Source organism: Molossus molossus, unplaced genomic scaffold (genome assembly GCF_014108415.1).
Source record: "Molossus molossus isolate mMolMol1 unplaced genomic scaffold, mMolMol1.p scaffold_m16_p_16, whole genome shotgun sequence".
NCBI lineage: Eukaryota > Metazoa > Chordata > Mammalia > Chiroptera > Molossidae > Molossus > Molossus molossus.
In genome coordinates this window covers 33870937-33888422 of record NW_023425351.1, presented here as the reverse complement: position 1 = coordinate 33888422, position 17486 = coordinate 33870937, and the positions used below count along the sequence as shown (strand labels likewise).

General features: G+C 40.2%; 1 protein-coding gene across 1 annotated transcript in view; it reads left to right on the top strand.

Annotated features, from left to right (window-relative positions):
• MRPS28 (mitochondrial ribosomal protein S28) overlaps positions 1 to 12524 on the top strand; it is a 97221-nt gene extending 84697 nt beyond the window's left edge. The window contains exon 3 of the mRNA XM_036263767.1: positions 12238 to 12524. Within this exon, the coding sequence (XP_036119660.1) occupies positions 12238 to 12406 (169 nt within the window). The 3' untranslated portion in view covers positions 12407 to 12524. The remainder of the gene's footprint in view (positions 1 to 12237) is intronic.
• The last annotated feature ends 4962 nt before the right edge of the window (positions 12525 to 17486 follow it).

The following is a 17486-nucleotide window of genomic DNA, read 5'->3' as shown; positions in this document are numbered from 1 at the left end:
TTGGCCCTTTAAAGTCTCTTCTCATTTGCATACTAGAGAGTATGATTTAGAAATTGCCTGCCTAGGGAGGGGTCAGATAACCTTTTTTTTTTTAATCCTCATGCGAGGACATTTTTGCATTTTTCTTCAGATAGAGAGGGAGGAAGAGAGAGAAACATCGATGTGTCTAGAGAAACACATCAAGTGGTTGCCACCCACACGACCTCAACCGGGGCTGGGGACAAACTGCAACCGAGGTACCTGCCCTTAGCGGGAACCAAACCCTGGTCTCTCTGGTCCCGGGCCAACATTCTAACCGCTGAGTCAAACTGGCCAGGGCTCCGGTAACTTTTTCCTGGTCAGTTTAAGTGTGCATTCTCTCTGGAACAAAATTTAGCTGGCCACCTAGCCAGCCTTCATGTCAAGGGTCATCTTTGACTTCAGGTTTGAGCCCGATTACTTCAGGTTTGAGTCATGTGTACCAGATGCTGCTCTCTGGAAATAAGGTCAGGCCTGTGTGCGCAGTGGGGCATTAACAAGCACCTGCTTCCTAGTCTGCAAGAGGTAAGTGATGGAAGGTGCCTGATTTAAAGTCTTAGCTGCACACCTGCCCCCCCCCCCCCCCCTTCCAACTGTTTGGCTTCTCTTTCCTAATCTGCTGTCCAGCTCTCGTGCTCTGCTCTCTGAGGTTGGAAGATCTCATCGGCACTCTGAGTCAGAGTCATAAAGCTTAGAAATGGAGAGAATTGGATGCCATCTAATTCAGCCCTTGCTAAATTGAAACTCCATCATTGCCACAGCGGTCATCCATCTAGACCATTCCCTGTGATTTCCTCCATTAACACACAAACAACCAGTTCTCTTTCCAGGCAGCCTGTTTGACGTCCTTCCTCAGATTAAACTGAAATCTGCTAAGTCAGCTGTCCTAGAACCTCTACCCATTTTTTTTATTTCTGCTTTTTTTGATGCGTAGAAAACAGATACAGGCAATAAATATCATTAGACCTCTTTACTATTAAGCCTTTCAGAGTCTTCAGACAATTATAGGGTCTTCTTTCCCTCCCTCCCTCCCTCCCTCCCTCCCTCCCTCCCTCCCTCCCTCCCTCCCTTCCTTCCTTCCTTCCTTCCTTCCTTCCTTCCTTCCTTTTTGTGCTGAATGCCTTTCCTCCCTTAAGTTCTTCATGCAACATAATACAAAATTATCCCACCTTCCCCTTTGGGATGGACACGGTTATCAGTGACCCTCCGATCATGTTGCCCAGAGGGGATCACAGTACTCTACATATGGTCAGGAAAATGGAGGGAGATTAGGATTATTATGCAGAGTATTATGTAGAATATATACTTGTACTACTTCAGCCTAACCCTGCATTAACTTTTTTGGGAGCAAAGCCACATTTTGACCATCACTGAGGTTGTAGTGATCTAAAACCACCTTATCTCCTGAAGTGCATTTAAATGACATACTTTCTGTACTTAGTCGGTTTTCTTTTTTCTTTTTAACTTCACAGAACTTCTTAGGCTTTCGTGCCCTCCATTTTTAATAACGGGCATGGACTGGAGTGTTTAATAAATGCACCCAGTTTGGGGGTGCAAAGGGCAAATATTAACCAGGGCCTGTACATGTCCATCAAGTCACAAGCTCTATTTCAAGTCCTAAGGGTCTTTCTAAAACTAACCCGACTTCAGCCCTGTCAGCATGTGGTAGGTGTCTTCGCTCTCTCCCCACCCCCTCCCTGCCATGACTCTGGGTTTTGTATTGCAGAGGAGGCTGTTCAAACCTCTGGATGGCAGCCTGGGTCTGATTGCTTTCAGGAAAGATTTTTCACTACTGCAGTAACAGTCTCTTAAGCATTTGGCTTTCCAAAAGGCCCCTGAGAAAGTCTCATCGAAAGGGCACAGACATCAGGACTGACCTGCTGAAGTACTTCTGCCTCCCACCAAGGAAATTGTTGGAAGCTGGCTTCTCCCTCCAGGTTGCCTCCATGGGTTGGGGGAATGAGAGTTTCTCTATTCCTTGTTGGTATCTCCTTACTTCGTATCGATGTCGAGTAGGTGTTTGTTGCAAATTCAACAATACTTATTTGACACGTAATTCAGAGAGACAGAAACAAGATTAAAAGGAAAACTCAATCACAATCAAACCTTGATCTTTCTCTTACTCTTCCTCTGTTCTATACTGACAAAACTTGTCTCTGGCAATAAATGTATATATTTTCTTCTCTCATAAAATAAAAATTATATACCACAAAATATAAGCCTTTTTGCTTTGATGCCATGATACTGGCTCCAACCTGGGTCCTGGTTTTAGTCCTCAGCATATCTCAGGTACCTGAAGTATTTACTTCTCTGTTCCCATTGGACCTTTTGGGATTATTTTGTTATAGGTCTTTAGTTCCCTAACAAGTGTGCAGAACAGATGTTATGTAGATGGCAAAGTTAGGATTGTATGTTTCAGATATCAAGTATGAGATAAGCAAAGTTGTTCTCCAGTATGAATATATATATTCATATTCTTATCAGCAACACATTTAAAAAAATAAAAGTAGACTAACTATGGTTGTTAGCTGATAAGATTGTCCTTTCCCAAATTCATTAACACACTTTTTTTTTTTTATTAATTAATTTTTGTTACAGATGTTTCTCCTTTTTCCCCCACTGATTCCCGCCTCCCTCTCCCTCCCTGCCCTGTCCCCAGTTTGTTGTCCATGTCCACTGTTCATGCATACATGCATATAAGTTCTGTGGTTTATCTCTCCCCCACCACCCCCTCTTCTGGGGATTGTCAGTCTGTACCCCACTTCCACATCTCTGGGATTACCCCCTTCCTCAGACTGTTATGTTCATTATATTCCACAAATAAGTGAGATCATATGATACTTGTCTTTCTCTGTTTGGCTTGTTTCACTTAGGATGATACTTTCCAGGTCCCTCCATGTCGTCTCAAAGGATAAGAGATCTTTCTTTCTTACAGCTGCGTAGTACTCCATTGTGTATTTGTACCACCGCTTTTTTATCCATTCGTCTACTGATGGACACTTGGGCTGTTTCCAGATCTTAGCTATTGTAAATAGTGCTGCTACAAACATGGGGGTACATATATTCTTTCTGATTGGTGTTGCACGCTTCTTAGGGTATAGTCCTAGAAGTGGGATCACTGGGTCAAATGGAAGTTCAATTTTTAATTTTTTGAGGTAACACCATATTGTTTTCCATAGTGGCTGCACCAGTCTGCATTCCCACCAGCAGTGTATTAGAGTCCCCTTTTCTCCACACCCTCGCCAACACTTGTTGTTTGATGATTTGTTGATGGTGGCCATTCTGACAGGTGTGAGGTGATACCTTGTTGTTTTAATTTGCATCTCTCTGATGATTAGTGATGATGAGCATTTCTTCATATGTCTCTTAGCCATTTATATGTCCTGTTTGGACAGGTATCTATTTAGTTCCTCTGCCCATTTTTTAATTGGGTTCTTTGTCTTCCTTTTGTTGAGTTGTATGAGCACTCTATATATATTGGAAATTAACCCCTAATCTGATATATCATTGGCAATTATGCTCTCCCATACAGTGGGTAGCCTTTCCGAACACACCTTATTTTGTAACTGAGAAAAGATTATAATGTCAATATTGATGTCATATGTAGTATATATTACATTATATGCATATCCCACATTATTAAAAAATACACTTACTGGACATTTTAAAATGTTTCATTTTTACAGTCCATAAAATAAATCATTGCTTAAACAAGAAAAAATTCTTTGTTGTGGCACAAAATACCATTTAGCAGGGTGAGGTTAAAAGGAAGAGGTAAACCAAAAAAATTTATATGCATAACCAATGGACATAGACAACAATACTGTGGGGGGTGGGGTTGAGAGGAGGATGCCAATGGGGGAAAAAGGAGAAACATCTGTAACAAAAATAAATTAATAAAAGTAAATAAATAAACATAACATTAATCTTCCAGCCTAAAAAAAAAGAAAGAAAAAAGGAACTTGGTTTAAGAGAAAAAGGAAATAATACATTTATATTAGAATTACTGAAGAAGATTAAAATCCTTATCTAGGATGCTTGCAGTTAAGGAAATAGGGTTTGATATTATGAACAGTATCTTTTGCTTGTTACCTAAGGGCATGTAGGTTTCTATTTGCCAGTTGCTATGTGATGTTTATTTTCACCTCATTGCTAGTCACACCCTATATAGTGTTTTTAAAGGGATAACGATTAGCTTTTTCAAGGGGCTTTTGGTAGTAATTCAGGTACCAGAAGTTAAAATTAATAGTAATTTTTGTTTCCTATTTACATCTTCTAATGACTTAAATAATAAATGAGGACTTAAGATATGTGCTATATTTTAAATTTTAGTGAGTAGAAATATGAAGAGCTATAGAATTATTTGAACACTCTCCACCTTTACTTTGTTCCCCATGGCTGCTTTGCTTGATGGTGCAGTGCAGAGAGTACGGGGGAGAAAAGATCTTGACAGGCTTCTTACAGATCGAACAGAAGCAGCAATAGGCTGGACAGTCAGGAAAACATGGCAGGCAGTGCTCTGAAAAAGTGCGACAAATCCACACACCAAGTAGTCGCATAAAAGGTTCATTGTTAATTGAGTGTTTAAGGCTATAACAATATTTGATGTAGCCAATTAAAAAGTCTTAAATGTTTGCATTTTGTATATATATTTAATTTTGCATATAATATCACTCTACACTATCAGTTTCAAACACTTAAAATTGTTTTAAAATAGAATAAAGTTGTAGAACTGCAAAAAAACGTAGGTCTATTTTAACACTGCTTTTTAATGATAAGGAATGTTTAGACCGTTCATTTAAACAAGAACAAAGTACACACAAGATACACATATATTCTCTCTCTCTCTCTCTCTCTCTCACACACACACACACACACGGTCAAGTTGCTGGCTTCACATATAGATCAACAGTGCAGTGAACGTTTGTACAAATCGGAAAAAACAAATTGGTGTTAATTAAACCATTATTAATATTTTAATTTTTTTCTCTTCAAAAAAGAAAAGAAGAGTTTACTTCTTAAGGCTTAAAACTTTAAATAGGAATTATAAGAAAATCAGAAAAAGTTCTAAACTATTTTAACTTGGATGAAAACATAGATGGTTAATGATTTCAAAATAACTATTTTTAAAGCCTCTGAGAATTATGATTATAGCAAGACAGCTAAATTGACTAGCAAAGTCAGAATTCTTCACAATATTCTCTTAGGATGCTGAAGTTCAGTCCAAGCATTGTAATTCTCAGCCTTGTATTATTTAATGTATTTGTATCAAAGAACTAGTCAGAGAGAACCTCTCTGTTTTCAGTCTGTGAGAGCCATCACCAGCACGCACTGACAGATGTTAAAGAAGGTCTGTGGAAAGAATGTCAAAAACCTCTCCAAAGGAAAGTCTTTAAACCATGTTCTTAATACAGAAATGCAAAACCAGATTTAATTGCCCTTTTCCTAAACAACTCAGACATGCAAGCTCATTTACGGCAGCACATGGTCTGAAAGTGCACAGTGGAAGAGAGCAGTCACGGCGAAGGCCAGGCTTGAATCCACTTAGGCCGGAGTTCACCAAGATCAGTCCACGGCAAGCACCTGAAGGGCAAAGGAAGAGACATACTGCGCAGTAAAGACAAGGCCATCTTCATTTTGAATGTGCTCATCCGAGACTCCTATTTGCCTTTCAAGACAGCAGCATTCGATGGTTTTAATATGAGATATAAGATTTCTGGAAAATGAATTCTAGGTTTTTTTCTAATTAAAAAACGATATAAAAAGATAGACAACATTGCATGAAGCCATGGAGATTTTTTCTGATAACTTTTAATCCATTATTTGCTACCACTGAAAGGAATCATTTTTCTAATGGGGAACAATGAAAATAATGAGTTGGATGGCAGCAGCACTGCTTACATTTTATTTCAAAGGGAGGACATTATAAGGCTATATGAAGTGGTAAATTGTTACCACCCCTAAAGGGATTAAGTTTACAATTCTTGCAAGAAGTCACAGGTAATTGAGAACTTAAGAAAAGGAAGAGGAAAGAGTCTGTGAACCCTCTCAGACCACTGTGTGGCATTAGGCGAGGGGCTTTACTTCCATGTATCTGAATTTTATGTCTGTACCATGGGGGAAGCTGTCTTTCTGGGGAATTTAATTTAACCTCTAAATAGCTAATAAGACAGTTCTGTTGCTGTGTGTCTAGTACAATGTCACACACATTTTTGAGGAAGAATACAACAAGCAACAGAAAGGAAAGAAATGTTTGAGGGGTTAGTAACGCAAACATGGATCTGATTGTTTATTATTGCTGGTTCTAATTAGTAGTTACTTATTATAACAAGATATTTCAGAGTGCTATTTTTCCTGTAAAACTAGCCTTTGTGCCACAATGTACATTGATATGTTATAGGACAAGTATGCTTACTATTTTTATTGTCACTTTGAAACTGTCTAGAACTGCACTGCCACATGGCTACTTAAATAAAAATTAATTAAAATTGTAATTTAAAATTTTAATTCCTCAGTCACGCTAGCCCTATTTTACTGCCCAATGGTCACGTTATATAGAGTGTTCCCGTTATCACAGGAAGCTATGTTGGGGAGCAGTGTTCTGGTATTGATACTGTCATTAAGTTTCTGTGCATTCCATGGAAGGTAGGAACATCCATCATGTATTTTTAGATGGCAGGTATAGAGGATACTGGTCTCCTACCAGTGCAAAGACTAAGCCAAAGTTAAACTGTAAAGAAGGTACATCTAACACACATAGCAAAACACAAAAATGAAATGGTGGTGTTGCTTCTGGTGACGGGTTTTCTGAAATAGCAGCATTTGCAAGATTCTGAGCAAAATCAGCCTTTCATCAATTTACAACTTTTATGGCTTTTTATACTTAGGCAAAAATCTTCTAATGAAGTGACCGTTTAAAGACTTCGCAAACAATCTGGGAAAAGTTTACTGGCATTATTTGTTTTAAATCTGGTCTGTGGAACAGTGGAAGCCCACATGGGAGGACTGAGTGGTATATACGTGATTATTAAAGAATGCAATATTGAAGGTTCACCTCAAATACATTGGCAGAGTCCCTGGCCGGTGGCTCAGCTGGTTAGAGCGTCATCCCGATACACAAGGTTGCGAGTTCGAGTCTCAGTCAGGGCTCATACAAGAAGCCGCTAGTGAATGCATAAATAAGTGGAACAACAAATTGATGTCTGTCTGTTTGTCTCTCTCAAAATAAAAAAATAATAATAATAATTTAGCCCTGGCTGGTTTGGCTCAACGGTTAGTGTGTTGGCCTGCGGTCCTGAGAGATCCGGGTTCGGTTCCTGCTAAGGGCATGTACCTCGGTTGCAGTTTGTCCCCGGCCCTGGTTGGGTCGTGTGGGTGGCAGCCACTTGATGTGTCCCTTTCACGTTGATGTTTCTCTCTCTCTCTCTCTCTCCCTCCCACTCTATCTGAACAAAAAAATGGGAAAATGTCCTCGGGTGAAGATTAAAAAAAAATTTAATTACATTGGCAGAAATGGAGTTTTCAGAAATACATTACTTCTTTCTTTCCCTTTAATAGAGTTTCAAAGTTGAAGCGAAGATAAGCTGTACATTATCTGACTTTTTTTATGTCTGTCTAAATTACTCACCCTAAAACACTGTCATCACATAAACAAAACATCTGTTACTCTTAAAGGTGGTTAATAGGCCACAGAGTTCTGTCTGAGGTCCTCGTCTTGCTGGCCCTTTGTGTGAGCTGCCCTTCCCTCTTGCAGTGACTATTATAGTGACAATCGTTCTAAGCAAGTCTTCTTAAGTGGTGGTCCAAGCAGACAGCATCAGAATCACTGCGGGAGCCTGTTAAGAAGGCAGATTCCCAAGTCCCACTGCAGCTTGCCAGATCACTCTCTGGGGTTGCCTCCCTTCGTTTACATTTTTTTTTTTTTATCCTCACCTGAGAACATTTTTCCACTTTTTGTTCAGATAGAGCGAGAGTGAGAGAGACAGAGAGAAACATCAACGTGAAAGGGACACATCGAGTGGCTGCTTCCTGCACGGCCCTGGTTGGGCCAGGGCCGGGGACAAACTGCAACCAAGATACGTGCCCTTAGCAGGAACCGAACCAGCGTCTCTCTGGACCGCAGGCCAACGCTCTAACTGCTGAGCCAAGCCGGCCAGGGCAACTCTGTTTACATTTTAAACAAGCACCCCAGGTGCTTCTGAGGTAATGGAAAGTGTGGACACCACTATTCAGAAGGCTCCATGAATTGAACTGTATTCATCGCCCCCTGTAGGAGACACAGATGTGATTAAACCCATCTTAACCAGCTCACAAGCTGATAGGGAGGATAACACATACATAGAAATTACTATGACACAAAGTAAAAATTTCAGTGCCATAATAGTAGAGACAGCTACAGTAATTCCCCCTCACTCATGGTTTTGCTTTCTACTATTTCAGTTAGCTGTGCTCAACCTCAATCCAAATATATTAAACAAAAAATTCTAGAAATAACAGAAGTTTTCAATTGCATGCTGTTCTGAGTAGCGTGATGAATCTCCTGCAGTCCCCCTCCATCCCTTCTGGCACATGAATCATCCCTTTGTCCTCCTCGCTGTAGATACTCTCCACTAAGTCGACAGTGATCAGATCTGCTGTCCAGGTATCACAGTCCCTGTGTTCAGGTAACCCTTACTTACTTCATAATGGCCCCAAAGCTACTCACATAATCTTTATTACAGTGTGTATTGTTATAATTATTTTATTATTAGTTATCTCTTACTATGTCTAATTTATAAATTCAGCCATATCATAGGTATGGGTGTGTAGCAAAACAAATAGTATGTGTCAGGTTCAGTATTATCTGTGGTTTCAGGCATCCACTGGGGATCTTGGAACATATTCCCTGAGGAGAAAGGGGGACTACTGTACTTACAGTAGCAAAGTCAGAGAATCTTTTAGACCTTTTTGTTTTGTTTCATGTACATTTGGGTGATCATTCAGCATATATAAAGGCCTGCAGTTTGCTTCTCTTCTTGACTGGTTCACTGAACAGGTTGCAGAATTCCATAATTTTTACAGAAGAAGGCAAAGCTATCATTATTAGCGCTGTTGCATCTAAAAATGGGGACAGTTTTGCTTCTTGTAATTACCAAGCACACTGAGCCCTCGTTTTTATTTTTGAATTGGAGATGACTAGCATTTATGTGACACAGAGCCATGTATATTAAGGGCTTCCTCTTCATTGTGGCTGTGCTCAGAACTTGTGTCCCAAGTGTTTGTGACATGTTCACTTCTGTTTACAGAAACTCACTGTTCCCCTCATCATGGTTGGTTTCTAGACCACCTATGATTATTAATCCTAAAAATAAGTAAGAAAAGAAATAGGCCAATAGCAAACAATAGAAGAAGAAGAGAACCAACATTGACTAACCACTAGTGCCCAGCACTGTGCCAGGCAGACTTAGAGAGAGTAAGTAAATGCACCAGTCCACACAACTGCTGAGCCAGGAAAACAGATTGTAGACCATCGGCGAGCTGGTGGCTCTTATCAGCAAGTATCTTGTTAACTAACTGGCAGACATCTGAGTACCTGCTGCTTTGGCACTGCAGGGACACAGATGAACACAGTGCCAGGTTTTGGGGAGTGTACAGTCTAATGGGAGACCAGAGATTTCCACAGGCCACCAGTACAGGAGGTGAAGGGCACTGACGTTGGCACTGACCGTGCTGTACCTTTTCAGTCTGTTATCTCATTTAACCTTCACACCAAGTCTGCACAATGGCTGGAATCTCTGTAATACAGACGAGGAAATTGTGGTTGAGAGAAAGCAAATGACCCGGGGTTTCCAACCAGGACGTAGCAGGGTTTGGATTTGCGTCCAAGTCTAGGACTACCACACCTCTGTCTTCCTTGGGAATTCCAGGGCCAGACCTCATTCTGACAAGGCATGTCGCAGCTCTCAGGAGGAGTATTTGATGCATTCTACCTGGATATTTAAGAACCTGTAGGGTTCTGGCCAATTTGGCTCAGTGGTTGGAGCCTCAGCCCTCAGACCAAAGGGTTGCGGGTTTGATTACAGGTCAAGGGCATGTGCCTGCACATTTGAGCCCTGGCCCCCATCAGGGTTGTACAGGAGGCAACCAGTCGATATGTATCTCTCACATTGATGTTTCTCTCCCCTTCCTCCCTTCCATGCTATCTTAAAAAAAAAAACAAAAAATCAATGGAAAAATATCCCCAGGTGAGGACTAACCAAAAACAAGTAGGATGTCGATAGAAAATTCTAGCAGTGCCCATTACTGGTGACAGGATCCAAGGCACAGAGGAAGACAAGGCAAGTGTATGGACTTGGCCATTTCCAGGTAGCATTCCAGATGTGGAACCCATCGTGAGAGTGACTGGGCAGGAGGGCCCCAGGGAGGTCTTGTCGTACCTCAAGCTTTAGCCAAGGATGATGAGACTCGCAGGGCGAAGTTACAGAAATATCTGTGCAAAAATGAATAAAGCGCTAACTCATTGGATGTTGCAGGGGAGGAGAGAAAGGGGGGAAGTCCACATTAATCAAAGCCAATTAAAAGAGTCACTGGGTTGTGCTGTGAATACAAATGAAAGAATCCATTAGAGCACAGGTAATGCGGAAAATAGTATTCAGCTTTACCTTGCCTGTGAACTCACCTTGTTTTCCCAGTGGTTACTTTCTGTGGAATATGTTCGATAACTTCAGTTTTCTAACATAAAGTTATGCCTCAGTTTTCTAGGATCTCTCTTTAACTGTTTAAAACAAGTACAGAAAATGTGATCTCTGTTGGCAAACACACGAACATGTACCTATGAAAGGACTAGAAAATGTGATTAACTTTGTTATTCTTCAAATTTTACACAAGGATGTTTACTTCTGTAATCAGGAAAAAATATAACTTAAAAAGACAAATAACCTAAGTGTTTATTTCATGGACCATTTACAAATTCCTTCAGAATACCTAACTAGACATTGTGTTCACTATACTGTCTACCAAAATTGTTTTCCAGTAACTTTTTGGGAGAAGTTCATTGCTTCATTTTCTGCTTACATAGAATTATTTTAATTTTAAAATTAACTTAGAGAGAGAGAGAGAGAGTAATCCTCACTGGAGGGTATTTTTCTATTGATTTTTAGATAGAGTGGAAGGTAGGGATGGAGGGAGAGAGAGAGAGAAACATCCATATGAGAGAGACACACTGATTGGTTGCCTCCCATATGACCCTGACTGGGGCCGGGGATCAAACCTGTAATCCAGGTACTTGGCCTTGACCAGGAATCAAACCCATAATCCTTCTGTCCAAAGGCCGACGATCTAACTGCTGAGCCAAACCAGCCAGGGCTGAAGTATATATTTTTATTTTTAAAAATTTGTGGTTTTTAATTGGTAGGGACATTTTCACTCTTCTATACTTTTTTATAATGTTGATGTTCAAATGCTTAAAATAATTGATCAAGGAAGAAGGGTAAAGTAGTATCTGTTTTTATTTGGTAATATACTTGAATATTTTATTGACCTAATTGAGCCATTGTACATGTTATGGCTGGTATTACTCTTTAATTATAGTGCAGTCAGTCCCCATGCTAAGTACTTTGCAGTTAGATTTTGTTTTCCATTTTACTTTTATAAAGTTTTCTTTAAAATATTTTAGTTTTAGAAGGAAAAAAATATCTGAAAACCTTTGTGTCCCCTTGATACTCTCCAACTTTAAAAATGAATGATGACAGCCCGACCGGTGTGGCTCAGTGGATTGAGCTTTGTCCCATGGACTGAGAGTCCCGGTTCGGTTCCCAGTGAGGGCATGTGCCCGGGTTTTGGACTCGATCCCCAGCAGGATGTGTGTAGGAGGCAGCCAATCGATGTTTCTCCTATTTATGTTTCTGTCTTTCCCTTCCTCTCTCTAAAAAATTAATAAAAGCATATTTTAAAAAAATGAATGATAACATATTAAAATAAATGTCGGTCTTAAGAACCAAGTTGTTTGAATTTCAGTTTGTAATACATTTTCACTTTGGTTATAAGAATCTTTAAAGGCAACTTCAAGATGAAAATTCTGATATAACTAAGTTATTTTTATGTTAAAAACTATTTGTCAGATACTAGTGTTAATTTCTTTATCTTGAACTAACACAAATTAAAATTAGAATTTGGATTGTACTTTAGTTGTTCATGTTACCATATGCAGAATTAATGGATTTTCTTTTCTTTACTGTTTAGGAAATACCAACTAGGAACCAGAGTCCGGCTGCGGCTATTAGATCTTGAACTCACGTCTAGGTTCCTGGGAGCAACAACAGACACAACTATACTAGAGGCTGATGCAGTTCTCTTAGGACTCCAGGAGAGTAGAGACCACAAATCCAAAGAGGAGCATCATGAGAAATGAATGAACTCTGCTTAGTGTATTTGCTTCTTCTTTGTATCACCCAGATGGTCATCAAGGATACAATGAGAAAACTGTGATAAAATGATTGAAAGAAGACATAATGAAAGTTATAATTATAGCTCTTTATTTGTTAGACTTTTCCTTAGCTGTGTCTCTCTTCCCTTTTTTTGTACCATTTTCCCCATGTTTGGGATAGTGTAACCCGTGCTGAGAAAGTCTGTGATTGAATAAATAGTTTTGAGTACTCACTGTGTGCACGGCACTGTTCTTAACACCCAGAAACAGCAGTAAGCACATTAGACAGAATCACCTGTCCTGGAACTTACCTTCCACTAGGGGGAAATAGACAATAAATAAGTGAAAAATATAGTATATTAGTTAGTGACATGTGCTAAGGGCAAAAATAAAGAAGGGAGGGTTGAGGATCTGAATAGACATTTTTCCAAAGAGGACATACAGATGGCCAGGAGGTCCATGGGAAGGTGCTTAACATCCTAGAAATGCAAATCAAAACCACAATGATATATCACCTCACACCTGTTGGAATGGCTGTTATCAAAAAGACAAGAAATAACAAGTGTCTGTGAGGATGTGGAGACAAGGGACCCCTGTGCACTACTGGTGGGAATGTTGGTTGGTACAGCCACTATGGAAAACAGTATGGAGATTCCTCAAAAAATTAAAATAGAGCTATCAGCATTCCACTACGGGTATTTTGCTGAGGTAAATGAAAATCCTAACTCAAAAACATGTATGCACCCCCATGTTCATTGCAGAATTATTTACAATAGCCAAGATATGGAAACAACCTGAGTTGCTAGATGAATAAAGAAGATGTGCCAAACATAAATTGGAATATTGGCCATAAAAAGAAAATCTTGCTACTTGTGACAACATGGATGGACCTTGAGGACATTATGCTAAGTGAAATAAGTTGGACAGAGAAAGATATGTACTGTATGATCTCACTTATATGTGGGATCTAACAAAAAGAAAAGAAAAACGAGCAAATGGATATAGAGAATAGATTGATGGAGGGGTAAGGAGGATGAAATGGGTGAAGGGGGTTAAAAAGCATATGTTTTCAGCTATAAAATAAGTCAGTCATGTGATGTGATGTACAGCATGGTGACCAGTTAATGATACTATATTGTGTATTTGCAAATTGCTCAGAGAATAGATCCTGAAAGTTCTTATTACAAGAAAAATTTGTTACTAAGTATGGTGACCGATATTAACTACACTTATTGTGGTCATGTTGCAATATATAAAAATATGCACTCATGTTGTATATCTGACACTAATATAATGTTGTATGTCAATTATATTTAAAAAATTAAAGCAGGGACTGGGGATATGTGAGTCAGATTGACAGATTGAAATATAGGTGTGTCAATGGAAGGCCTCACAGAATTCACTTCTTTTATGTTAAAGATTTTGTTTATTTTTCCACTGGTATAGTATTTAGAAAAAATAAGATCTTATTATTATTATTGAAGTATAATTATGACATTCTACTAGTTTCAGGTCCACACCATAAGGACTTGATATTTGTGAAATGATCACAGTAAGCTGAGGTAACATTCGTCACCATATGTAGTTACCAGCAATTCACTTTAGAATAATATCTGAAGGAAACGAGGGAGCCAGCCACATGAGTCTCTGGGGAAAGCGTATTCTAACAGAGGAATGGCTAGTGCAAAAGCCCTGAGGCAGGACTGTGCCTGTCCCGTTAAGGGAACAGGGTGGAAGCTCACATAGCTGAGTGGAAGAGGAGTAGTATATGAGCCCGAAGAAGCGGGGAGACCGTGCAGATCCATATGGACTTAGGCCTTTATATACTCTGAGATGGAGCATCATTGGTGGATTCTGAGCAGAGGAGGGATGTGAGCTGACTGGCAGTTTGGCAGGATCCCTTGAGCAGACCAGCTGAGTAGACCGAACATGAACTTGGGCAGCAGCAAGAACTGTAGAAGACTTGTGATCCAGGGGAGAGATGATGGCAGGTGGGACCAGTCATAGCAGTCGGGGGTAGGAAGTGGTTGCTATCTGGATATATTTTGAAGGTAGCGACAGAGGTATTTCCTAAAACTGGATAAGGAGTATGTGATCAAGAGAAGAGTGAGGGGTGACACCAAGGTTTTTGGCTCACAGAACTGAGCATTGACTTTCCCTTAACAGGATAGGAAAGGACAGGTTTGAGGGCCTATGACGAGTCCGTTTTGGACATGTTAAATTTGAGATGGCTTTTAGCCATCTAAGTGGAGATGTTCTAAAGGCAGTTGGATGTATAGGTCTGGAGTTCATGGGAGAGGTCTGGGTAAAAGATAAAACCTTACAAGTCACAAACATTTTATCATACTCCACCAATTATGTAGGTCAAGAGCCCCAGAGCAAAGACTGCTATTAGAAGAGTCCCATTAGGCAGGAATGGCCCATTGCTGGTTGTCCCGCCAAGCTCCGTCACTGGAGCCGCCCGGGAAGTACCCCTAAGCTTAGCACACACAGTGGTGGCTACTGCAGATACAGCCACCAGAGGCTGTCTACGAGCAATCTCCTGGAATCACACTGTCTCCTGTTAAACCGCATTATTGAGGTATGATTGACATGTAAATGCTTTACATATTTAATGTGCACAACTCAAGGAGTTTGAAGATAAGTTTACAGCCATGAAACCACCACCATGTCAAGGTCATAGACATATCCATCACTTCCCAATGTCTCCTCCCTAACCTTTTTATTAAGGAGATTTTTTTTTTTTTGAGACAGAGATTGCTACAAAAGTGACATTCCCTCAACATGGCTATATTCTGTTGGTTAGTGGCATGTTAAGGAGAGAGGACTAACACAAGGCCATGAATATCAAGAGGTGGGGACTATTGGGGTCATCATTTGTAGGGTGTCTGCTGGACGTGTGTAGAAGGCAGATAATTTTCTGTTCAGTTTCTAGGTCTCTGGGTCAGAAGTAGCAGGATTAGGACCTGATAGAAATCCCAAGATCTGGACTTCAGGCAAATGCCATGATTGGATGAGGCTTGGGGGTGGGGCTTATAGGATGTGAGTCAGTTTTGCATTCAGGAGGGATGTGAACAGTTGTAACCAAGAGGACATCTGTGATAGATTGAATTTTCATCCCAGTCCTTTACTCCCCTGTAGTGGAACCCTTGCTGTAGTCTCATTACGATGGACGGGGCGAGAACCCTTGCCGTTGAGGAACGTATTGTTTCTGTAATTCGTATAAGCCAAAGATACAAGTTCAGGAAACATTTAGATGACTCTGGGAATGGTAGATCCAGATTTGGGTATTAAAGGAAACCAGGGGGTTTGAAACCAATCCCAAAACTTCTGAGGCCAGCATGAATGGACTACTATGAGACTCTGAAACCACAGGCTGGCTAGACCATTGGGCTGACCCAGTATTGCATTACTTATATTCATATCATTTGGTTTTTAAAAATAAATACACATTTTAGTATAAATTCCTTACAGAAGCATGTAGTTTGTTTGAAAAGACCCCTTTCCCCATGTTTCTTTTAAACTAATTACAAAGAACTCGCATGTTCTGAGCCAAAGGATATAGGAAACGGGATGAGCAAATGTGTCCTATTCTACATTCCCACACCTGCATTCTACGTGTGGGAAATAGAAATGGGATTTTGAATGTAGCCTCCAGGTAAGAAATTGTACGGGCCCTAAAATCATCCTGTGGACAGATGAAATCTTTAGAAACCAAAAAAATGGCTCAGATTACTACCATTTGCTTCACAAAATTGCCTACTTGAAAAACAGCCCCCACTCTTTTGCCATACTCTATAAGTCTCAAATCATTATGGTTTGGGGGAAATGCACATGAGACTGTGATAGCAATAATTATTTCAAATGAATGAATAAAAGAAAGCAAGATACTGTGTTTTTTCCAGGCAACATTTAAACGCAGAATCTTTCATTTCAGATGCAGTAAATACCACAGAAGCCAGTAGATCAAGATGATGTCCCAACTCCCCAAACCATACTAAAAGGAGTGGGAATTCCACTCAGGCGGGCAACTGAGACCAGGATTGTGGGTAAATGTTGCGAGCTTATTGGTCAGAAATAATGGTATGTCTCAGTTATGTAGCTGCATAACTATCTCTTAGACATATTTAGTGATGCCCAGTATACTAGTAAATTTCCAAAATAGAACCACAAAATGGATGACAATTTAGGTAATCCCATGCCTGTAATTTTGTTTAAAAAAAAAAAAATTTCTGGTGCATTAGTCATTTCTATCTTTGATAACACCTTTCCCTTTCCCACTCACCCTCTGGTGCAGGAGTTAACACAATTTGAATTGACTAATGGACCAGAAAAAGTCCTGGAGAACCTACCAAGTGGCTATTATAATCAGCCGCCACGTAATCCAGCTTGAATGTACCTGATAGGTGTGGAGCAAGAACTAGAAAAGCCAGAAAAGACCTTATTCCACAAAGGACAAGAAAGAGTGATTATAAAGTTGGATCCTCGCCCAGTCATTGTGGCTCAGTGGATTGAGCATCGTCCCATGGACTAAGAGGCCCGGGTTCAATTCCTGGACAAGGCACATGCCGGGGTTTCGGGCTTGATCCCCAGTGGGAAGCACTCGAGAGGCAGCTGATCTATGTTTCTCACATTGATGATCCTATCTCTTCTTACCTCTCTCTCTAAAAAATCAATAAAAACATAGTATAAAATAAAATAAAAAAAAGTTGGATCCTCTGGCAAACCAGAAATTAAAGTCTCAGTCACGTGAGGTAAGTTAACTTCTCAATAGTTCTCCAAGCCTGCCTGTCGTGAATGTTTCTGTGTGAACTGCATGGCCACTTGAGAAACCATAATGTGCAAGGAAGCCTGCAAAGCTCCCATGGTTATTAAGGGAAACAGACACAGAACTCACCTATTGTGAAGAACTTGAGCGAATTAGATAAGGCTTGCGCATCCTTAGAGGACCCTGGGGTGTGTTTTGGCTTTGTTCCTGCCCTCCTGTCCTGCCCCGAGACAGAAACCAGCCCCTGCTGTCTCCAGATGCACCCTCACGCTATCTAGACAGCTCCAAGTCAAGGCC